Source organism: Rhinolophus sinicus, chromosome 10, assembly GCF_057876585.1.
Source record: "Rhinolophus sinicus isolate RSI-liver-muscle chromosome 10, RSI-T2T, whole genome shotgun sequence".
NCBI lineage: Eukaryota > Metazoa > Chordata > Mammalia > Chiroptera > Rhinolophidae > Rhinolophus > Rhinolophus sinicus.
Window position 1 is genome coordinate 16,486,578 of NC_142510.1, and position 22,995 is coordinate 16,509,572.

Sequence of the window (22,995 nt, forward strand, 5' to 3'; positions counted from 1 at the left end):
ACGCTGGAGGATGCTGAGAGGAGCCCGCCCACGTCCTGGAGTGGGTCTGCTAGAGGGCGGCCAGCCTCCTCAAGAGGCTGAACCGGACTAGGGCTGTGGGGAGGGCAGAGGCTGCGCGCAGTGTGGGGAACACGGCTGCCCTCCACCTCTGATGCCCCTCCCCCCACCCGGCACCTGCAGCCCACCCCCCACCCTGCCTTTAATCTTTGAAGTCAGCCGGATTTGTGTCCCCGCGGGGAGGGGAAGGGGAATCTGGGGAGGGCAGTGCCTGGTTCAGAGGAAAGAAGCGCCATGGGTAGTGGGTGTTCAAGCACAGGACTGTTTTTGGGGGGGTGCCCCTGGGTGTAGGGACGCACTGGCAGCTCCTGTGGCTCAGTGGGAAGCAAATGCAGTTTTAACTGCCATTAGAACCCCCCTCCACTCTCACTCTAGGGTTTATCTGGGTCTGCAGAGCCCCTCGGCTGTGGCAGGTACACTACCACCCTCTGTACCAGCCACCCCTGTCCTGGGTAAATCCTGGCCCTGGGAGAGGGTACCATGGGGCCTCAGAGCCACTGGGCATAGGATGGTGTCAGATTCGAGGTGCTGGATGGGCCATGTGACTGGCGATCTCAGAATGATCATGGCACCGGGTGTCAGGACGCCTGCAGCTGGGAGGACTCGGCCCCAACAGCTCGTTCTCCGGCCAGCCCAGGGGCTGACTCCAGCCCCCACCCCCACCCCAGGGCCCCAACCAGGACTTCCTGGGGAGGGAGGGGCAGCAGCCTTCCAGCTGCCTGCTGGAAGCCACCCAGCTGTTTGTGGCACTGTGTGCTGCTTCCGGGGGTGGGCAATGTGTCATAAACCCACGCTTGTAAGGCAGGCCTGGATGTGACTCCCACCCCTTTCTTTCTTTCCTCCTCACCCCCTGCAGTCATTCTGCCCAAACAATGACCCCCTTCCGGCCTTCCTGTGTGCCCAGCCTCCCTTCCCTCCTCCCTTCCCCCTCTCATTCTGGGAGGGAAACTGAGCCTCCCGTTAGGCCCCATAACCCTGGTGAGGGCAGGGACAGGCTCAGGATGGGTGCTATTTTGTTAAGTTTTATTCTGATTTCGCAAAGGGTGCATGGTCCTTGTAAAAATCATGGGGAGTCCACACATTCCCAGAGGGGAGGTTTATTCCCACCTTGCGGATGAGGAAAGAGGTTTGGAGGGCAGCCCTGGCTGGCCCCCAGGAGGAGGAGGCAGGGCCAGTGCCAGCACTCCACTTCTCCAGATGTTCCGGCCTGAGTGCCTGAGTGCAGGGGCTTGCGCAACCTCTGCAAGGGGGGCTCCCGCCCCCCATTTCCGGGTTTGTGGTCAGAGGCCCCACCGCAGGCTGGAAGTGGTGGGTTAAGCATCCCCACTGTGGGCTGCAGGGCAGGCGGGCTGGGGTGAGAGGTGGTGCTGAGTGAGAGGAGGGGCCTAGGACCTCTCTCCCCAGGGTACCCTGCTGCGGGGCTGCAGGAGGCACGCTGGAGGATGGCAGTAGAAGACGGAGGTGAGGACACCCTTGATGCTTTCAAAAGGGTCAGTGCTGGGCTGCCCTGCTCTGTGCCCTGCCCGGCCAGCTTATGGCCTGTGGAGGAGCCATCAGTCACCAGAGCCTTGAAAGGACAGTGGCTCTATGGGCCTCAGCAGCCAGAGCTTCAGCACCAGCTCTGGCTCCGTGTCCTTCTCTCTAACATAGGGACAGGGACGATTAACACCCATGAAGGGAGAGTTGACAGGTGGGGGTGTTCAGGGGCCCCCTGGGTAGAGAGGGCAGCTGAAGGAGCTGTGTGTAGGCTGCATACTCCCATCCTGGGGCTGTCCTGCCAATGCTGCTGGGCCGTCGGGCCCAGGTACTCACGGACCCTTTGCCACACCCTGAGACAGGGGGAGGGGCAGCTGTCTCAGAAATAGTCAGTGACTTCAGGCCCCTGGCTGGCCTGGCCCATTTCCGCCTCCTCCCCAAATAGCCAGGGGCCGGTCTTGGGCCCATTCAGGCCCCCCTAAGCCCAGGGACCGGTCTGCTGAGCTGAGGAATCCATTCCAGAGCTGCTGGCTGAGACTCCTCCTACTGGTTGGGGCTCCCAACCCCTCCGATTCTACAGTGAAGTCCAGAGCCACGGGGGTGGTCCAGACACTCACCATCCTCAGTCACCCACCCACATGCTAGGCAGTTGCAGCTGATTTCCGTTTCTCAGGGTTGGGTGAAGAGAGAACGGAGGCACTGGGAGGCGTGTTTCCATGTAGGGGGCTTCTCCACCAGGGCATGGGGCAGTGGGGCAGACGTGCGGCAGAGCACATGGGTGTCCATGCATGTGTCCGTGTGGACTAGGTCCAGGCCTGAGCACACATGTGTTGACCCTCCTCTGCTCACACCATCCTTCTGATGCCAGGGTCCTTGCTCAGGAGACCAGAGTGGGCAGAGAACCTGAGATTCCCGGGTTTGCCTGTCAGGGTGTACTGAGGCATGCTTTGGAAGCAAAACCTGTGAGGAGCAAGGGTTTGCAACAGGCTGCTGTGGATCCCACTGGAACTCGGAAACTGAGAGGGCCCTTCAGAGGTAATCCACATGAATGCAGGGGGAGGCCATTTACCTGTCACTGGACACACCACCTTCTCTATGGAGGGAACTTGATTTGGGGCAAGGTAGCGCATGTCCACTGAAGGTGACTCCTCGCTGGTGGTGGTGGGGTTTCAGCTGTGAGCCAGCTATGCTGGTGCTCCTGGCAGCTGGGGGTGAGTGTCTGGGTCATGGAGCGGGTCTAGGTGGCACCCTGCAGCGTCCACTGCAGGAGGGGACTGGTCAGCACCAGATGCCCAATTGTGGCATATTTTGGAGGTGAGCCCAGACCCTGGACTCCAGAGAAGACACTGCTGTACTCCCTGCCAGCCCAGTCTGGGCATCCAGGCGGGTGGGGCCTGCTTATCCCTGGCAGGGGTCAAGAATGCCGGGCATGGAGAGACTGTCCTATCTCTGGCTGAGAGCCTGGCATGGGAGGGGTGGCACGTGTGGGCTGCAGGAGCTCTGGGCATCAGCATGGGGCAGCCTCCCTCTTGCCTTGTGTCCCCAGTCCACCTATAGCCACCCCCCCAACTAGTGAAGGAAACCCCCTGGCCCCCCCAAAGCTTTCATTGTCTCTCTCTACCTAAGAATCATGTTGCTATATCTGTGTTCATAGAGGACCCACTATGTACAGATATGGCTTTGTCCCACGGTATGGATGAGGATTCAATCAGAGGGTTCTGTCCCTTGCCCAGGCTCTAGGCTGCCACCTCATGTTATCAACTTTCTTTGGTAGCCATGGACTGGGCTGTTGTCTGCAGTCAGACATTGGGCATAGCTTGCTGGCCATGGCAGCAACACCGTTCAGAGAGGGACAGTGCCACCTGGTCCCAGACCAGCAAAGGGTCTGAGGACACATTTGTGGGCCCTCTAAGGTTTGAGAGTCTGGCCTCAAGTGCCCAAGGGGTTCTGACATCCAGTGGAAGAAGGGTCCTTAGGAGACCTGTGGTCCCAGTTCTGTTTCCTCAGGGGGAAGAAGGGACACCATCGTATCAACGCTCTAGGGGAGACCTGGGTCCCTCTACCACTTGCAGCTCCTTCCTGGACCCTGCTATTGGCACCCCTCTCCCGTTCCTGGGTCTGTTTCTGGGTGGCTCAGCCCCACAGACTCCTGCAACATCAGGAAAGAGGAATGCTGGGAAACTCCCACCAACAGCCTCGCCTAGGAGCAGATGGGCCATGCTGTGTCCAATTCCCAGCATGATGAGCCCACCCGGGGTGATTGGTGGGCTCTGAAAGAAGGAAGGGCTAAGTGGATGCCACACCGTGCTGCTCAGACTTTCAGAGCTGTAACCCAGCTGGCCTGGGAATGCCTGCTGGGAGGGCAGTGGCCCAGGGAAGGGGGATCTGCTTTCTGATCCTGCCTTTGGTGTCTGAGTGTGCAAACACGGATGGGAGTGTACTGTTGTGGTTATATGCACATGTGTAAGTACGAGAGTGGGCATGAAAGTGTACAATTGTGTGTATGAGTAGGTGTGCATATGAGTGTGTCAACAGGTGTGTGAATGAATATGTGGGCATGTGTGTATGAGTGGGAACGTGTGCAGGTAGTGAGTGCTCACGTGGCACTGATGGAGTGTAGGGTGAGGACGTGTCAGTGGGGACCGCTGGGGGAGGTTTGGGGGAGGTTCGCGGATACGTTTACAGGAGATCCGGGGACACTATCCCAGACACCCCTTCCGTTCCCCCTCCCCCTCCACTGCAGCCTGTTCCCTCCCCCTTTCTCAAGCACACGTGTAGGCCCAATAAGGTCAGGACTCTCTCCGGAGTGGAGTCCAGGAGAGGCTGGGAGACCAGGTCTGTAGTTGACCATCAGTCTCTTTCTAGCTGGGCCACCAGGTCTTCCCTCCTCGGCCAAGTCGCTCAAGACCCCCCGAACCACAGGTGTTCTTGCAGCTGGACATCGAGGAGAGCGGAGCTCAGCGGCCTTCCCGGAGGAGGTGACTCGGGCCGGGCGGGCCGCGCGCATTCCTGAGCCCTGAGTCAGTGCGGCCGCCCCCCTCCGGCCGGGCCCGCCCCCGGCGCGCACGCCCCTCGCTCCATGGCATTCCCTGGCGGGCGGGCCGGACGGGCGGGCGAGCGGGCGCGCGGGCGGGGACTCGGCGCGGGCGCCCTCCCGGCCGGCGGCGGCAGCCCCTCCCTGAGGTCCTCAGGACCCCCGAGGACCCCTGGTGCCGGCGGCGGCGGTGAGTGAGCGCGCCTGGAGGGGGGGCGCAGGGCGCCGCGAGCTGGGCGGATTGGGGCTGCGTCCGCTGCGCGCGGGGCCGGTCCTCAGTCCATCGCGGCTGGAACCGCTCCGAGGGGCCGGAGCCCGGTCGGGTCCGGGGTCCTGGTCGGGTCCGGGTCCGGGGTTTGGACCAGTACCCGCTCGAGGCGCCGGGACTTTCCTTCCCGGAGTTTCCCTGAGCCGTCCGCGGAGGCGGCCCAGCCCCGGATTCCAAACCCGGCGCGCCGCAAAAATAGCCCGTGGCCGGATTAGCACGTCCCAGCGGACTGACCAGGCCGGACAGCTCGGCTCCAGCCCCCGCCCAACAGCTGAGGGTCCTGGGAGCGGGAGAGCTCGCAGTCCGGCTTGTCCCCAGGCTCCTCTGAGCTGTAGCCTCCCCCCCCCCCCTTACGTTTTCCTTCCCGGCCGCCACCGGTGGGTGGTGTCTCGAAGTCGAAACTCCAGCTCAGAGGGTGGGACTTCACGGGATCATCCCTGTCCCAGGCGTACTCCCTGGGGATGGGAATCACATCAGTCCTTAGCAGTAGCTGTGGAGCTAGGAGTGGGGACTGATCTCTGTCTCCCCTTCTGCAAACACGAAGCTGCAGGGCTCTGCGAGCTGCTCCCAAAGACACCCCCTACCCGGTGCTCAGTGGCGGAGAGGTGCAAGCCGGGGCAGAACTTGAGGCTACTACCGGGTACCGTGAAGCCGGCCTTCTCTTAGCTGGGGAGATGGAGGCACCCCCGGTGCTCAGCGCACTGGGGGTGGGGTTGGGGGTGGCTGGCTGTCTGCCCTGCTGGGGCCATGTCTCTGGGACTGCACGGGGATTGGGCAGGAAGTCCCCTGGCCATGCCTGCCCAAGGCCCAGACAGTACTGACTAGAGTTGTTCTTCTGTGTGTGCAGCTTGTGTCTGTGTGTCTGTCTGGGTGGGCGGGGCCTGGGTCTGGAGGCCCCAGCTCTGTGCTGGGAGAGCCCCCCCTTCCCCACCTTGGGGCTTCCTGGCAGAGAAGATTCAAGGATGAAACTGGCTTTTCAGGTTTGGCCCAGCTAGGTGCTGGGTTCTCCCCACCCCCATGGAACCAACCTCAAACCCCTAGCCCCTACCCAGAGATTGGAAGAAAGCTAGGGAACCAAGCAGCTCACTAGGGCCCAAGGGGTCCCTGAGGCTAAGCCCCCTGACACCAGGAGTCATTCTAGGTAAGCTGGGTCCTTTTCCCTGAGAACAGGACGGGGGCTAGGAGCGGGGCACAGGGGCCAGTGGCCCGAATTGAATACGTCAGGCCCCACGCTCCTTCTCAACCCGTCCAGCAGTCTCCACTGACTGACCAGCCTCCTGTGGCACAGATAGAGAGACTGGGATCTCTCCATCTCCCTGGCCAAGAAAAGGCCTGCCTCAGGCACTCAGCTCAGGCTGGAGTGTTGCTGTGACCAATATCCCTCAGTCAGCCTTAGTGTGCCAACCAGACAGACACACAGCCGCCCTTGGGAGCTCGCATTCTAGGAGGACCCTTGGTTCAGAGGCAATCCCAGGTCTCCCCTGACTTTCACGGCCCCCTCAGGGTCTTCTCAGCTCCAACTGCCTCTCAGGGTCTTCCCTGTTCCTGCTCCCTGGATGTGAGGGGCTCCCCGACCTCAGCTCCAGTGGCCCTGCCTTGGTGTCTGTGACAGGGTTGAGTTTCTGCTCAAGGATCGGATTCCTTGGCTTCTGCCTGTTTTGTGGGTGACTCCCTCTCCCCTGAACTGAGATGCTCTGGGTTGTGGGGGTGGCATGGGCTCCCAGAGGGGCCTGACAACCCTCCACAGCCTGAGGAATAGGGCCAGCGAGGTGGGCACATGGGACCCTCCCACCCCGGCTCCTGGGCAGACATGGCCCAGGGCTCTGAACCCCGTTGTAGGTTCAGTGACCTCAGGCAGTGACTGACCTCTCTGACCCTCAGTTTCCTCACCTGTAAGATGGGCACAGAGGACCCCTCCCAGGGCTTGTGATAGTTCAGGGTTCTTTGGGTTAGGTAGGTGTCAGGCTTGTGATGACCGCAGCCATTTCTGCTCTGATAACGCACTTTGGGGACTTGCGTTCTCCTAGTGAGGTCTCTCCAGCTGGTGTGTCCTGGGAGGGTGTTGCTAAGCCCCGAGGCTTTCTGGGCACCAGAGAGCACACATGTGGGGTCCGTCGGGGGCACTTCTGGGGACGCTAACTGGTGACCAGACATGTTGATGGGATGTGGCCTTTTCCCTCTGCAGCTTGCTGGGGTGCTTTCAGCTAGACCCCATATTGCCGCACCCAGAAGGACACTAGCTAGTGCCCCTACGCCCTTGCTGTCTGTGGCATGGAAGGTCCTCCCACCTCTCCGAGCCTTGGGCTCCCTGACCTCGGGGTGTGTCTGCTGTTAGTCCCAGTCAGACCCAGTGGGGTCTTCAGGGTCTTTGCTTCTGGCCGTTGGTAACCCCTGGGACATATGTGCCCGCTGAGCCCCTGGGCAGTGCCTCCTCCCCAGGGCCGGCGCTCCCTTCCCCACCCTGTGCCCCAGGTGCCCAGGTCAGGGCCCCATGCGTCATGGCCTCCTAGAGCAGGAAGACGTCTGTCATTCTGGTATTGAGCCTCTGCATCTACTCCTCTGGGGTGATAGCAGGTGATGGGTGACACGGGGAGGGAGGGGCTCAGTGTGTCCTCCTTCGGATGGCACCTGGCCATTGGCTAGGTCTCAGGCCTGCCCTGCTCCCCTCTGAATCTCATTTCTTCCACAGAAATGTGGTGGGGTAGCCGGGAGGGATGAGGGCCTGGCCAATATCTTCCCAATATGATGCCGTTTACCGATGAGGTAGGGGCCTAGAGAGGCCAGGTGCCTTTAGCTTTGCCACCTAGCAGCATGTGGCAAAAAAGGACTAGATCCTAGGCTGCCAGACAGCAGATGACCCCACTCCCAAGGGAGATCTGGGGTTCCGCATTTGATTAGGAGCAAAACAGAAGCCTGAGGGTCAGAGATCAGGGCACTAGTGGGAGGCTGGCGGCGTTGGCCTCTCCTGGGACCATGTGCAGGTGAGCTGGGGACACGTTTGGGCAAGTGTCCTGGGGTGGGGCCCACTGCTCCAGCTGACCTCGGTGGTGGGCGGGCCCCTGGGCTGGGCAGGATGGGGCTCAGGCTTGGCAGGTCTGGTCCTGGGCCCTGGGCCCCCACTTGACCCCCAGCTGCCCCGGCAGCATTTTCCTGCAAGTGTGCAGGGAAGGCCCGAGTGCCGTGGTAGCCGCTGCTCCCAGCTGAAGATCCAGCTTCACGCTGGCTGTGGCCACGGGCCAGGCCTCGGCAGAACAGAATGCCTCCCTAGTCTGCTCCTGCCCCTTGGCCCACCTTCCCAAACAGGGCATCTCGGAAATGTCCCATCCACTCCCCGCTATGGCTCCCGCTCTGGTTGCACACGCCCTCTCCCCCCCCACCCCTCCTGACCCTTCCTTCGGCTGCCCTCCTCAGGGAGCTCCCCAGGACTGGTGGGCATCACCAGCCTTTCTGGTTTTGATTCAGCTGCTGCTTCTTGAGCACGTACTTTGTGGCAGGAACTGCAGTGGCCCCTGCTTTTCTGATGGGAAAACTGAGGCTTGTTCAGAGTTGGTGGTGGAGGTGAGCAGGGTCTGTGTACAGTGTCTCGGGCCAGACTCTCCCCACTGGTTCCTGCCTCCTGGCGCCTCCTGCACACACACAGTGCCAGCCTGAAGGGTCCCTGGTCAACCCCAGAACAGGAACCTTGGTCAGTGGGAACCCCCTTCTCCCCCCAACCCAGCCCTCTGCCCTGATGGCTGCAGCAGCTCCCAACCCTCTTGCTGCTGCTTAAGCAGCCCCAGTGGTCCCGTGACCCCGCACAGCCCTTCTCCCTCAGCCTTATTTAAAGTCTTGCCCCCCATTATCCTGAGCTGCTCGGAGTACCCGGGGTGCAGCGCCCTGGGGTGCCGTGCTGTTTTGTGCCCCTCCCTGCCGGTGGGCTGGGTCCCCACTACTGGCGTTTGCTTCATCAGCACTTCTCACCTTACCTCCACATGCCCCTTTGGGTGTCTTCGGGTGGGGCTGGGCCCTGGGTGGGCAACCATGGATGTTGCCAGAGTGACTCAGACGCTGTGTGACCCTGGGCAGTTAGACTCTCCCCTGGGCTGTGGTTTCTCCCAGCACCCGGGGGGTCAGCAGAATAGAGATGGTATTGGGATTTCCCCCACGAGGAGCTGTCTGGGAACAAGAGCCCACTGTGTGCCTGGGGGAGGCCTGGACAGGGAGCCACTGTCTCTGGGCGGGCACTGTGCCCCTCCCTAGTCCAGACCCTTTGTCCAGCCTGGGCCGGCCCCTCCCCCACACCTCGGGTCCACAGTGAAGCCACCGCCCTGTGAATCCCACCCACTTGAGGTCCAGATGGGAAACTGGGCACACTGGGGTAGGAGCCACAGCACTGAGGGCAGGCTGGGCATCCTAGAGCTCAGTGGGTCCCAAGCACAGGAGGGACGTGGGGGGCGGGGAGGGACACCCCGAGGCCTGGGTGTACAATCAGGAGCTGGTGCCTCCCTGGTGAGCTGAGCAGCTCTGGTGTTCCTGGGACAGACTGGGGGCCTGGGCCCGCGGGGGCCGGGGGATGTCCAGCTCCCTTTGCACGCTCATGCCCTCTTCTCACCTCTTTGTTTGTGCTGTTCCTGCCGCAACCTGGTCCTACAGTCACCTCTTCCCCCCAGACCCAGTTGAAGGGTCATCTTCAGTAATTTCCCCATCACCTGGGTCATGGGGATGGCTGGCCTGTGCTCCTAACGGACCAGTGTTTACAGGGCAGTGGCGCTGGAGCAGACCTGTCCTGGGCACTGTGGGTCCATTCCCGAGCTGTGCCAGGGGAACCCAGGGCCAGGAGCTCCTGTCAGGGGTAGGAGCTGCCTGCGGGCTCTGGAACACGTGGGAGATTGGGCAGAGTGCACGGGCAGGGGCCGGGCCCTGAGACGGGAGGGAGTCAGGTGTGAGGAGAGGCCACAGGGTGGGGGAGCAGTGGGAGCCGCAGGAAGTCATGGATGTGTGTGGGGTGAGCCAGTCAGCTGGCAGACGGTTCCTGAGCTGCTGAGTGGAGAACCAGAAGCACTGGCCCGTTTTCCAGGCGAGGACTGGAGGCCACGTGAGGCATGCAGTGTGGCTGGGTGGCAGGGACAGGCTGGGTCATAGCCTCCCCCTCTGAAATGCGAAGGGGGTCCCCATCTTGTCTGGTCCTCGCCCACAGGGCCCCACGGGGTCCAGTACAGTCTTGGGGGTCAGATCACCTGGATCCCCACCTGGCAAGCATGGCCTGGCCGTGGCTTACAGGGTGCCTGGGGGATGCTGTCACAGCAGTGCAGGTTCTGGAAGCCTCTATGTGATCACCACTGTCTCTCCAATATGCCTCATACTGTCTGAAATCCTACCGCTGGTGCTTGAGCCTCAGAGCTGTCCTTCCCTGTCACTTCCTTACCAGTGGGGGAGGGGGGGCCTTAAAAACCAACATGATCTGTGAAGGGGGCACTGGCGGATGGTGATCTGTGACCTGTTGATGTGACTGAGCCATATGGGGACACACAAGTCTGGGCTGGGTTTGTGGTGTAAGCTGCATGATTGCCGGTCTCCTGGTTCAGATCCCAGAGACACCCAGTTCTCAGGATGCCTTCATGTCACACCCTGTCCCCCTGACCCTGCCCGCCTCTGTTCCCTTCCAGGGTCCCCTCCATGTGACCCCACACGGTGGGGCTCACAGGGGCAGGGGGCCCAGAAGGGGTTCCCAGCGACGTGCAAACAAATGCTACTGTTGGTCCTTACCCTGAGGTCAGATCAGCTGACCGCGGGGGAGAGGGGCTTGACTCTGAGGGGGCTGCATGGATGGAAAGACCCCTGAGTGTATAGTCAGCTCAGAGAAGAGCCAGGAGAAGGCACCCCTGCAGGACCAAGCCTTCCCGCTGAGCCTGGTTGGTGTAGCGCAAGTGGGAGCTGCAAGCAGTGCCCTGGGACTGGCCCTAATTGGTGTAGGGCCATTTGGGAGTCTGCATGTGAATTGTGTCACTCTAGGGGTCATAGGATCTGTGAGCAGTGTCCTGGGCTCGGCCGTTTGGTGTTAGGCCAGTGGGAACGGCCAGTCGCAGCCTGGCCCTCAGACAATGTAGAGCCAGTAAGGCCTGTGAGCTGAGTCCTGGGCTGGTCCCTGATTGGCATCGCGCCAATAGAAGGTGTGACTACTGTCCTAGGCATGTCCCTGGGTGGTAGGAGGCAAGGCGGAGCGGTGAGCAGTGTCCAGGGCTGGCCCTGTTTTGTGTCGGGCCAGGACGAGCTGTGCCCAGCACCGTGCCCTCCCTGGTCTGTGTAGGAGGGGAGCAAACGCCCTTGGACTTTCCCAGGTCAGTGTAGAGCCGAGCGTTGCTCTGAGGAGAGTTGCGGCCCCTCCCTGGTCTGTGGAAGTTCAGGAGGAGCAGTGACAGGCCTGTCACCCCCTAGGTAAGCCACCCTGGACGTGTGACCTCGGGCAAGTCAAGCCCCTGTGCTCCAGGCCTGTTTCCTTATGTCTAAGACACGGGCGAGCCTTTCTCTACTCCTCCTCCAAGCACTTGCAGGGGGGCTCAGAGTGGCAGCTGTTTCTAGGGGTGTTGGGGGTGGGTTGATTATAGACCCCGCAGTTCAGAGTCTGTCGGGGTCCAAAGCTCTTTGAGGAGGCCAAGGAATTTTGGGGTCTCTGCCCTGGGTATTGCTTGGCTATTCGTCCTCTGTTGTGATCAGGGAACCTTCCCGATCTTGGATATCCTGTTTCCAGATCCCTTGTGGGGAAAGGACTCCAGATCTGTTCTGAAGGTGACGTTTTGTAAGGGGGGAAGCCATGGTCACATGACATTTGCCTCTCGGTCACATGGCCAGACAGTGGTGGCCCATATCAAACCCTGGCCTCTCTGCTCTGGGCCCTGGGCCCTTACCCTGTGTCTAAATGATAATTGTGGGTGAGGGTCTTAGATGCTTAGGTTGTGGAGCCGGCCAAGCTGCTGGCCCAGCGCTGAGCTGCTTTGCGGCTGTTTCTGAGTGTATGGCGCACCCTGGCGGTCATGACAGCATCTGCGCCCAGCTGGTTTTCAGGAGGTCCCTTTGCCCCCGGAGCTCTCAGGTGCTGGGAAGTCACAGGGCCGCTGCTCTGTGAGATGGAGCCATCCCACACCCCGTTGGCGGTGTAATGGGCCATCAGTCTCTGGAGCGGACGGCATGGGGTTTGAGAGGGTGAGATCTACGATTTGCTGGGTGTACAGACTGGGGCGAGCCCCCCAGCTTGCTGGTGCCCTCCTACCCACTCAGACCTCCGCACTGGTGGTTCCCTGTGCCAGGAACAGCCCCGCACTGCCAGCCTTGCTCACTCGAGCATTTCCTTCAAGCCTTTGCTCAGATATCCCCTCACAGGGAGGCTTCAGTGTCCCTGGCAACTAATGTGCTGATTTTGACTATTACATTTCGCATCTTTTAACTCAGGACTTACTTCAGGTTTATTGTTTGTCTGGACTATAAACTCCAGGAGGGTGGGGATTTTGTCTGTTTTGGTTTCTTCATTTCTCTACCAGTGTGTCCTAGGAGTGGCTCAGAGTAGGCACTCCAATATTTGTCACCTGAATTTATATTGTCTGAGGACCTAGTATGTGCCTGGGAATGGAACTGAGCGTGTCAGTGCTGAGCACACAGTAGGACTTCAGCAATGGGAGCCGTGACCACCCCTCGTGGGGTTATCACTGCTTTCCCCTCCTCCTGGGTGTGGGCCCCAGGAACCCTCAGACGTCTGTCAGCATTGTTATTTGTTACTGAAAAACACACCACACCCCCAGGCCCGCCTTGCTGCACCTGGAACCATGAGCGAGGTCCGCAGGGACAGCGCGAGCAGCCTGCAGCGCAAGAAGCCGCCCTGGCTGAAGCTGGACATTCCAGCTGCGGTGCCCCCCGCGGCAGAGGAACCCAGCTTCCTGCAGGTAGGCCCTGGCCAGCAGGGGCTGTGGGTGCATCCTGCCCAGCGCCCTGACCACGACCCCGTTACCCAGCCCCTGAGACGCCAGGCTTTCTTGCGGAGTGTGAGTATGCCGGCCGAGACAGCCTACGTCCCTTCGCCTTACCATGAGCCCCGCCGGCCGGTGCTGCAGCGTCAGATATCCATCACACAGACCATCCGCAGGTACGACGCTCCCCTGGCTGCTCCGGGGGCTGGTGGGACAGAGGCAGGCATACAGGGTCGCCTCTGGGTACTGAGGCTGGGAATGGGGCTAGGGCCCTTCCTGTCTCAGCGTTCTCCGCCTTGTTCCCGTGTCACCTCCTGCTCCGGGGACTGACTCCTCTCACCTCCCAGCCTTCTCTGCTCCCCCCCAGCACTTGCTCTCTCCTTCTCTGTCTCCCCCACCCCAATGCTCTGGCTCCTGAACAGCCGACAGGTGCGTTTTGGGCGTGTCCACACCCTGCCCCTCTTGAGCCCCCCTGCTGCCTGCAGGATCCTCCCACAGCGCTGGTCTCTCTCTCGGTCCCTGCTCAGGTACCTTGGGCAGAGCATGCGTGTGTGAGCGTCAGCTGGCGTGTGCATGGCTTGCGACCTCTTGGGAGCACTTTGCGTTCCCTGAGGCTCCTAACGCCAGGTGCGGTCGGTGGTTTTGTTTGCATGTCCAAGGGCTGTGGGCAGCCTGCCTGGGCTTCAGTGCCCACTGCCTGAGTGCTGTGGTATCTGAGGTCAAGCTGCTGCCCAGGGCCAAGCTCTCTCTGGATGAGCTAAGGGCTGAGCTCTGAGCCCCATGTCTGGACTCAGTGTCTCCCCACAAGCCCCCCTCTCAGGGATGGAATGTGGGCCTGAGTAAAAGATTCACCTGGGCAGGGCCTGTTGTCTGCGGTTCGAGTGGGAATTTGGAGTTGGCTAATTGTTTAGGGGGCTGGAACCCACTCCTCTTCATTGGACCCAGCCCAACTGGACCCCAGACCCTGGAGTGACCAGAGGCTTGGAGTGGGGCATGCAGCCCAGGAGCAGGGCCTGTAAAGCCCCTCCTGGGTAGGGGTGAGGTCTGGCTTCCACTTGCTGAGTCCCTCCCATGGCAGGGGCACAGCTGACTGGTTCGGAGTGAGCAAGGACAGTGACAGCACCCAGAAGTGGCAACGCAAGAGCATTCGTCACTGCAGCCAGCGCTATGGGAAGCTGAAGCCCCAGGTCATCCGGGAGCTAGACCTGCCCAGCCAGGATAATGTGTCACTGACCAGCACTGAGACGCCGCCCCCGCTCTATGTGGGGCCGTGCCAGCTGGGCATGCAAAAGGTATGCCCACCCCCTGCTGCCTCCCACAGGCCCCTCACTCTGCTCCCTGGGGCAGGGGCTGGGGCTACAACCAGCCTAAGCAGAGGGTGCTCCTTGGGGCTCATGGTCTGGGAGGGTGGTCTGATGGTCTCATAAAGACACGTAAGATAGTCTGGGAAGGGGGTCCTGAGGGAGGGGCCAGCCTCTGGATGGGAGCGTCCCAGGATGAACAGCAGTGTAAAGGCGCTTCAGGCGGGGAGAGGAACCTGTCTGGGTGTGGGGGTGTGTGTGTTTGGGGGTGGCACCCACCAATGTCCAGGCACCCACTGGGTGTGTGTTGTACATAGTGGGACCCAGGGTGGGAAGGAGCCCCGGAGGTGAGGCCCAGCCCCGACGCCTGCGTCTCCTCCCCTTCCCAGATCGTAGACCCGCTGGCCCGGGGCCGGGCCTTCCGCATGGCGGACGACAGCGCGGACGGCCTGAGCGCCCCGCACACGCCCGTCACGCCCGGCGCGGCCTCCCTCTGCTCATTCTCCAGCTCGCGCTCGGGTTTCCACCGGCTTCCGCGGCGGCGCAAGCGGGAGTCTGTGGCCAAGATGAGCTTCCGGGCGGCCGCAGCGCTGGTGAAGGTGGGCGCAGGGGCTGGGGGGGCGTGGGGGGGGACCGAATCCCACGCCATGTGCTCAACTCCTTGTGCTCAACTCGTTGCGGGCAGGGCCGCTCGGTTAGGGACGGCACGTTGCGCCGCGTGCAGCGCCGAAGCTTCACTCCTGCCAGCTTCTTGGAGGAGGACACGGCTGACTTCCCCGACGAGCTGGACACGTCCTTCTTCGCCCGGGTAAGAGCGCAGAGGTGTCCCCTGAGACCCCTCCGCCTATGCGACCCGCCCCCCCACCCTGACCGCGCGTGTTTGCTCAGGAAGGAGTCCTTCATGAGGAGCTGTCCACGTACCCCGACGAGGTGTTCGAGTCGCCGTCGGAGGCAGCGCTCAAGGGCTGGGAGAAAGCCCCGGACCAGGCGGACCTCACGGGTGGGGCCCTGGACCGCACGGAGCTGGAGCGCAGCCACCTGATGCTGTGAGTGGCAGCGGTGAGGGGCGGGCAGTGGGGCCGCGGCGGTCAGGAGCAGCTGGGCCCTCCGGCAGGACGCCCCGCAGGCCTGAGGGAAGGGGTCCGCTTGGCTACCGTGGCCGGTTGACCCAGCGCTGAGCACCATTTGGGTCTCGGCTGCCCACCTGCGGAACAGAGCGCGCAGGTTGGACAGAATTCAGTGGATAGGCCGGGGAACCGCTTGTAGGTCCGGCCCCACCGCCAGAGGGCGCAGGGTTGCCCTTTTCTGGTGAGGAGGAGGCTGCAAAGTGCCTTCCTCGCCAGATGGGAACAAGGCAGATGGCAAGTAGCCCTAGTCCCGCCTGGGAGGGGCTGCGCCCTTTCCCCCAGGTAGGTGACCGCGCCCTGTCCCCCAGGCCCCTGGAGCGCGGCTGGCGCAAGCAGAAGGAAGGTGGCGCCGCAGCCACGCAGCCCAAGGTGCGGCTGCGGCAGGAGGTGGTGAGCGCGGCGGGGCAGCGGCGGGGCCAGCGCATCGCGATGCCGGTACGCAAGTTCTTCGCCAGGGAGAAGCGGCCTTACGGGCTGGGCATGGTGGGCCGGCTAACCAACCGCACCTACCGCAAGCGTATCGACAGCTACGTCAAACGCCAGATCGAGGATATGGACGACCACCGGTAGGCCTGAGGTCCCCGTCATGCGGCAGGCACGACTCGGGGGTGGGGGTGGGGGCCCCGGGTTGGAGATGCCGCCTCCGCTGACGCTCCGCCCCGCAGGCCCTTCTTCACCTACTGGCTCACCTTCGTGCACTCGCTCGTCACCATTCTAGCTGTGTGCATCTATGGCATCGCGCCCGTGGGCTTCTCGCAGCATGAGACCGTGGACTCGGTGAGCCCCGGCGCCCCACGCCCCTCCACTGGTCTGGGCCCTGGATTCCCTCCCGCCCACTGTGGGAGGAGAGGGCCGGAGGCGGCTCCTTCTCATCTCCTGCCCAACCTCCCAGGTGCTGCGGAACCGCGGGGTCTATGAGAACGTCAAGTACGTGCAGCAGGAGAACTTCTGGATTGGGCCCAGCTCGGTGAGGGCGGGGTCTGGCTGGGCGGTGGGCGGGGACGCTGGGCGGGCAGGGGGCAGGGCCTCAGCTCCCCGTCCCGCTCGCCCGCAGGAGGCCCTCATTCACCTGGGGGCCAAGTTCTCGCCCTGCATGCGCCAGGACCCGCAGGTGCATAGTTTCATCCGAGCCGCGCGGGAGCGGGAGAAGCACTCAGCTTGCTGCGTTCGCAATGACCGGTCCGGCTGCGTGCAGACGTCGGAGGAGGAGTGCTCGGTGTGTACCCCTGCCCGCGACGCACGCCCTTATCTGCACTGCGTGTGTTTGTGGTTGTGTTGTGACGACTTCAGATGGAGCCCGTTGAGTTATCCTTTACCTTAGATCTCGGCACATTACACCGTCCCTCAAATCACATTCATTACTTTTTCATTCCCCAATTGCTCCATCTTACCCCGCCGACCATTGTAACCCCTGTGTGTGCTCTTGCTACACGTGTCTGGTTTTTGTGCCTATGCCTAGTTTACATAAGTGGTATTTCCTTTACCCAAGTTTTTATTACATCCCTCAATGAGGAGGTGCCAGTTTATATCAATTCTGATTTTGGACACAGATCGTTTCTAATTTTAAGCTAATAGGAATTACGCTGTTGCGCTTATAACAGCATCTCCCCCGTGCACATTTCTGGAGTGTAAGTCTATGGAGTGTGGGTTGAGCTCTGGAGGCTCTCAGTGGTTTTGCTGTGGATTCTTGTCTTCTGGAGTCCGTACTGGGGGAGGGGTGGGCTCTGACCTGTGTCTCCCCACAGTCCACGCTTGCGGTGTGGGTCAAGTGGCCCTTTCATCCCAGCGCCCCAGACCTTGCTGGCCAGAAGAGGCAGTTCGGTTCTGTCTGCCACCAGGACCCCAGGTCGGCCCTGTAGCCCCTCCCTTACCTCTTGGCCCTTCTCTCCCTGGGTAGTGGGGGGAGAGGGTGCTGCCCTCGTGGAGGTGGGTGGGAGGGTGCCAGTGCTAAGGGCACAGAGCAGGGCCTGACCACATGCTGGGCTCGTGCAGGGTGTGTGATGAGCCCTCCTCTGAGGACCCCCACGAGTGGCCGGATGACATCACCAAGTGGCCGGTGAGCCTGGGTGGTGGGGTTGTTGGGGAGGAATCCACCCCTCACCTGTTCGTGATGCCAGGAGGTCCCGACCCTCTTGGGACCCTGTGTTTAGATGCAGTGCCCCTGACCTTTGCCCAGCTTGTCCCTCCACTGACCCCTGCCTCTCTGAGCAGGTAGAGCAGGAGAACCAGGTAGAGACTTGGGCGGCCCAATGACATTCTTCCAGTTTGACCGTTGGCCAGGCTTAGGCTCAGCGTTCAGTAGCCTCTTGGTCAGGGAGGCCTGTTTCCTACAGCGGGAGCCTGCCCTTCTCTGCCCCAACCCCCGAGCCTGGTGTCAGGCCGAGGGTTGGGGGAGGCCCTGACCCAACTCATCCCCATTTGTGACCCAGATCTGCACCAAAAACAGCGCGGGGAACCATACAAACCACCCACACATGGACTGTGCCATCACAGGCCGGCCCTGCTGCATTGGCACCAAAGGCAGGTAGGTGCCCGGGGGCAGAGCGCTGCCTTGGGCTGTGCCCTTCCCTTACCAGGTCCCAAAATAACCCCAGATACTAGGGGCGTGGGGTGATGAAGGGCCAACAGAGGTGCGCGAGGGGGGCTGGAACCTGGGCCCCACCGTGGAGTGAGTGGGGGCCTCTGTCCCTGGGCCCCAGCAGCCCCCCAACCCTGGCCTGACCTTCCAGGTGTGAGATCACCTCCCGGGAGTACTGTGACTTCATGAGAGGCTACTTCCACGAGGAGGCCACGCTCTGCTCTCAGGTAGGCCTCCAGGGTGCGCGTCCCTCCCTGTCCCCCCAGCCTCGGAGGGTGCTGACAGGCCACTCTGCACAGGTGCACTGCATGGATGACGTGTGTGGGCTCCTGCCCTTCCTCAATCCCGAGGTGCCCGACCAGTTCTACCGCCTGTGGCTGTCCCTCTTCTTACACGCTGGGCAAGTGACACCCTCAGTGCTGAGCAGGGATGGGTGGGCGGGGGTCTCAGGGCCCCCGGGAGTGGTTGGCCACGGGTGGCCGTCCCTGCTGAGGCCGCTCCTTGCCCCACAGCATCCTGCACTGCCTGGTGTCCGTCTGCTTCCAGATGACCGTCCTGCGGGACCTGGAGAAGCTGGCGGGCTGGCACCGAATAGCCATCATTTACCTGCTGAGTGGCGTCACCGGGAACCTAGCCAGTGCCATTTTCCTGCCGTACCGGGCAGAGGTGAGGCTGGGTCCCAGCCTGGAGCGTGTCCCCTCGGCCCCTTGATCCTGCTGTGCTCCGGGCCATGGGAGGCGGGATGGGGAGACGAGGCTGTGGGTCCGGGGGTCCCACTCGGCCCGCACTGCCTGCCCCCCCAGGTGGGCCCGGCCGGCTCGCAGTTCGGCATCCTGGCGTGCCTCTTCGTGGAGCTCTTCCAGAGCTGGCAGATCCTGGCCCGGCCCTGGCGCGCCTTCTTCAAGCTGCTGGCCGTGGTGCTCTTCCTCTTCACGTTCGGGCTGCTGCCCTGGATCGACAACTTCGCCCACATCTCGGGCTTCGTGAGCGGCCTCTTCCTGTCCTTCGCCTTCTTGCCTTACGTCAGCTTCGGCAGGTTCGACCTGTACCGCAAGCGCTGCCAGATCCTCATCTTCCAGGCCGTGTTCCTGGGCCTGCTGGCTGGCCTGGTGGTCCTCTTCTACTTCTACCCCGTGCGCTGTGAGTGGTGTGAGTTCCTCACCTGCATCCCCTTCACCGACAAGTTCTGCGAGAAGTACGAGCTGGACGCCCAGCTCCACTGAGCTGCTGGCCACTGGGGCCGCCTGCTCCCGGGCGCCGTCCACCCCGAGCCTTGCAGGCCACGGACGGGGCTGCCTGAGCCATGTGGGGTTCTCAGGCATGGACGGGGCTGCCTGAGCCCCATGTGGGGTTCTCAGGCCACGGACGGGGCTGCCTGAGCCCCGTGTGGGGTTCTCAGGCCACGGACGGGGCTGCCTGAGCCCCGTGTGGGGTTCTCAGGCCACGGACGGGGCTGCCTGAGCCCCGTGTGGGGTTCTGAGGCCACGGATGGGGCTGCCTGAGCCCCGTGTGGGGTTCTCAGGCCACGGATGGGGCTGCCTGAGCCCCGTGTGGGGTTCTCAGGCCACGGACGGGGCTGCCTGAGCCCCGTGTGGGGTCCACCCGCATCTTGGACACAGACCTCTTGTGCCTTGTTCACTGCTGTTGACCCTCTCGTACTTCTGGGCATTTATTACACTAGTTCCCGTGATTCCCTTCTAACTAGTCTCTTGACGACCACCTCAGGTGGCCAATAAATGGACTGGGAGCGTTTTAGCTGCCACTAACTTGACCAGAGCTGCCTTCTCCTTTCTCGTTCCTGGCTGGGGGCTGTGGAGGGACATTCCTCTCGCTCACAATTCCCCAGACAAGGAACGAAGTGTCCAAAACACCTCCCAGGGAAGTCCCTCAGCCAGGTTGCACCCCCTGCCCCCAGCTCCCTTCCTTAGTTACTGGTAGCCACAATGGGATACAGACCCAGGCATGCGCTGTCACATCTCCCCCACACACACACTGAGAAGCGCCCTCCCTGCTCAGCCAGCAGTTTCAGCTGCCGCCCCAGGCCCCTCCATTTCCGGGAGCCAGGGGACGGCACTGCTGTACAGTCCTGTGGGCAGAGGCGGGAGGCCCTGCCGACAGCTGTGCTCTCACACACAGGCCTGTTTGTTTCTGCACAAACAGAAGAGAAAGCCAGCTGCGCGTGGGGGACACACGTTTATTTCCTCCTGGCTGTGGGAACACAGTAACGGTCAGGTGGCCTCCGTAGCCCTCAGGACACACCAGCCCCATTCTCTGCCCTTGCCTCCTGGGATGCAGCAGTGCCCGTCCCTCCTGCCGGGACTGTGGCTTGTGGACTTTTCCAGGTCAGAAGCAGAGAGGTTTATTCTGTACACAGGGCCCGGCCCACAGCCCTGTGGCATCTGCCACGAGATGAGGGTGTTTGGGCTCAGGGAGGGATAAAGCTCAGGTCACAAGCACTGGCTCACTGGGTCCTAGTCCTGAGGGCCCAGGCTTTAGACAAGTCCACTTGTGTTCACTTTGACATTCTCCTGTGACAAGGGGACAGTGGCCCATGGCTGCTTCCTGCTGGGCAGAGCTTGTCACCAGCACAGTTGTCCTCGTCCAGGGGTTCATTTTTGCCTCAGCTTTTTGATGAAAGACACCTCGTCCCGATTCCGGATACCATAACTGAAAGAGAAGGAAAGGTGTTAAGTGTCTGATCTCCGGAAGGGTACATCCGGGACTCCTCACCTGAGGCTAGTGAAAAACCAAGAACGAACAGGTGGGAAGAGTGTGGCATTCAGGAGGGGGCAGTGGCCACACTGTACCAGGGGGAGGCCTTTCACCTCCATGCACTCTTTCTTCCCTCTTCTGGCTCTGTGCCGCCCTGAATTGCCACGGGTGAGAAGCAGTAGGGCCCCTCACCCCTCTCCTCCACCCCCATTCTCCTAGTGGGGACCCCAGTGGGAGGCGTCAGCACAGCCGGGGGCCTCTGTAGGTCTCACAGAGTCCCCAGGAACAGACTGAGGATCCCTCCTCCCTGGGAAGGGCCCAGCCCTCTGGCAGAGCATGTGGAACTAGACAGCACTGCCCAGATGCCTCCTGTAGCTCAACATGTGGCCTGGACTTACTCTCGGAGCTTCTTCCTGTCCTCTGTGAGCTTCTCTCCTGCAGAGGTCAGATGGTACGTTCTCCACACGTAGGACCTGCAAGGTAGGGTTTCAGGTAAACCATGAGCAGGGTGAGAGGGGCAGCTGGGATGCAGACGCTATGCCTGAGAGCAGCTCATGGTGCTCAGCTCTGTGGGCCCGGGGCAGCCGGCCTCCTCTTCTGGGCTCTTTCCTGTACATTGTGCACCATGCCTGAGGCAGCTACAAGGAGGCCGGCTGGGACATGCAAGGGAGGAGATGGGGCCGCTGATACCTGCACCATCTGTAATGAGGGGGACCACTTCTGGACACATCACAGATGCCCTAAGGTGTCCCTAAGTACAGATACCCAGCTGCCTAGGTGGGGTGATGCAGATGAAAGAGCAGCTGATGCAGGACTCCCAGGCATAGAAGCACCTGCCCTGTCTGAAAGCTCCAGGCAAGGAGCCCATCACTTTAGTCAGTACTTTGTAACAGGGCTCAGTGACTAAAAAGCACACAGAGTCCTGTGGAGTCCCAGCCCAGCTCCCAGGAGGGGATGCAAAGAGCATTGGCTCCACTTACCAGCTGATGTGTTGAATGCCCCCTTCCCGCTCCTGCCTGAGCTGCACGTATCTCTGGATGGCTTTCTTCAGGTCCAGGACTGTGGCGTTCTGTACTACGACCACAGCTGCAACCAGGGACACAAGAGGGAGAAGATCCATGGTGGGAAGCCACAGCCACAGCCTCAGGTGGTGGGAGAGGAACCCAGAAGCCCTGTCAAGCCTTGTTTCTGACCGAGGCTCAAATCTGGGTGGGTGGGCTTGTGGTTGCCCCAACACCCATGGGCATGGCCCCTGAGTGTCCCACTGACCAGCCCCTGTGAAAGCTCAGATTGCATGGCCTGAAGGGAGGTGGGCAGCACTTACGCATGACTTCTCCATCCATCTTGCACACTCGGACTGTCATTGCTTGGCCATACTCTAGGGCTATTTGGGAATTGACCTCTTCCAAAGTAACCTAGAAAAGACCAAGGGTGGAGGTGGGAGCCCTGGCTTTACCACCCCAGACGACAACAAAGAAAAACAAGGTGGTAATGTAAAAAAAACGGTGCAATGTTATATGCAAGACAAGAAAGGGAAAAGGTTCTTACTTATAAGGGTTTTTTCCCAGTTCAGCATCTCAATCTCATGTTCCACCCACATTTCCCATTTAAAGTCCAAAATGGACAGAGGCTCTGGAGAAAGGAGCACAGAACAGGCAAGAAGGATGGATCCTCTCACCCAGGGGCTGGGTAGGAGGAAGATACTGGGCATGCCCATCCGTTCTGGGAGCCTCTGATCACCAGGATCCAGGCCCGGGCCTCCGGATAAGGCTGAGGCAGGTGTGCGATGATACACGTTGCCAATACAACTTTTAAGAAAATACAAGTTAACTTTAAAACTCCACGAGGGACAAAATAATGGTGAAGCTTGAGAAGGGAAAAACCAGTACTAACGATCTTGTCCTTATTTTGTCTGCCATAGGTTTTACACCAACTCTGAGTTATAAACGTATTAAAATATCATTATTTTATTTTACTTGGCGCCTCTTTAACCTCCGCGCCCGAGGTGAGAGCCCCGCTCGCCCCACCCGAGGCTCGGCCCTGGTTAAGACCCTCATTGACGCCCCGAGGTGCCTTCCTGAGGCCTCTGGGCCGCAGCCGCCATCAGCACCTCGCGGGATCCACACCCTACGAACGTCCCGGCGGGGAACGCCGCCTGCACCCTGCCCGCGCGTACCTGGATCGGGAGATCGCAGAGCAGCGGGTCCTGCACCACCATGGCGAGACCCTCCTGGAACACGTCCACCGCCTCGGAGTGCGGCAGCGCCTCCTCTTCGTCCTCATCATCGTCCTGCGCCTCGGGCTGCGCCGCCGCCGCCGCCTCCGCCTCCTCCAGGGCGCCTCGCTGACGACCGTGCTCCGCCCGCACCGTCTGTCCGCAAGACCGAGGCCCGGTGCTTTCGCCGGGAGAGCAAAACCGGCGATTCCAACATTAGGGCGTCGACGGTTGGCTGCCGCGAGGACCAATGAGAAGTGCGAGATGGCCTGCCGCGGTGCTCGCTGGGA

At 61.4% G+C, this 22,995-nt stretch overlaps 2 protein-coding genes across 11 annotated transcripts; one reads left to right on the forward strand and one right to left on the reverse strand.

Annotated features, from left to right (window-relative positions):
• The first annotated feature begins 847 nt into the window (after positions 1-847).
• RHBDF1 (rhomboid 5 homolog 1) lies at positions 848-19,549 on the forward strand. Of its 10 annotated transcripts, XM_088801392.1 has the most exons (20): positions 849-1,365; positions 1,462-1,518; positions 2,402-2,568; positions 12,608-12,948; positions 13,195-13,299; positions 13,851-14,064; positions 14,463-14,672; positions 14,759-14,881; positions 14,962-15,119; positions 15,509-15,766; positions 15,866-15,977; positions 16,093-16,167; positions 16,255-16,416; positions 16,946-17,046; positions 17,193-17,256; positions 17,630-17,724; positions 17,930-18,005; positions 18,078-18,178; positions 18,291-18,444; positions 18,582-19,549. In XM_088801392.1, the coding sequence occupies exons 4-20, from the start codon at positions 12,632-12,634 to the stop codon at positions 18,999-19,001; spliced, it is 2,745 nt and encodes a 914-aa protein (XP_088657518.1). In that variant the 5' UTR covers positions 849-1,365; positions 1,462-1,518; positions 2,402-2,568; positions 12,608-12,631; the 3' UTR covers positions 19,002-19,549. The 10 variants fall into 10 exon arrangements, 9 of the variants coding, with proteins under 9 accessions (XP_088657519.1, XP_088657518.1, XP_088657517.1 ...); XM_088801391.1 differs by having other exon boundaries at positions 849-1,518; XR_016022639.1 differs by lacking the exons at positions 849-1,365; positions 1,462-1,518; positions 2,402-2,568 and adding an exon at positions 4,587-4,757 and having other exon boundaries at positions 18,582-19,096; positions 19,137-19,549.
• Positions 19,550-19,955: 406 nt separating this feature from the next.
• Positions 19,956-22,937, reverse strand: SNRNP25 (small nuclear ribonucleoprotein U11/U12 subunit 25). Its single transcript, XM_019718077.3, has 5 exons — positions 22,667-22,937; positions 21,815-21,905; positions 21,471-21,576; positions 20,889-20,963; positions 19,956-20,445 (listed from the first exon to the last, which is right to left on the reverse strand). The coding sequence occupies exons 1-5, from the start codon at positions 22,706-22,708 to the stop codon at positions 20,388-20,390; spliced, it is 372 nt and encodes a 123-aa protein (XP_019573636.1). The 5' UTR covers positions 22,709-22,937; the 3' UTR covers positions 19,956-20,387.
• Between the last annotated feature and the right edge of the window lie 58 nt (positions 22,938-22,995).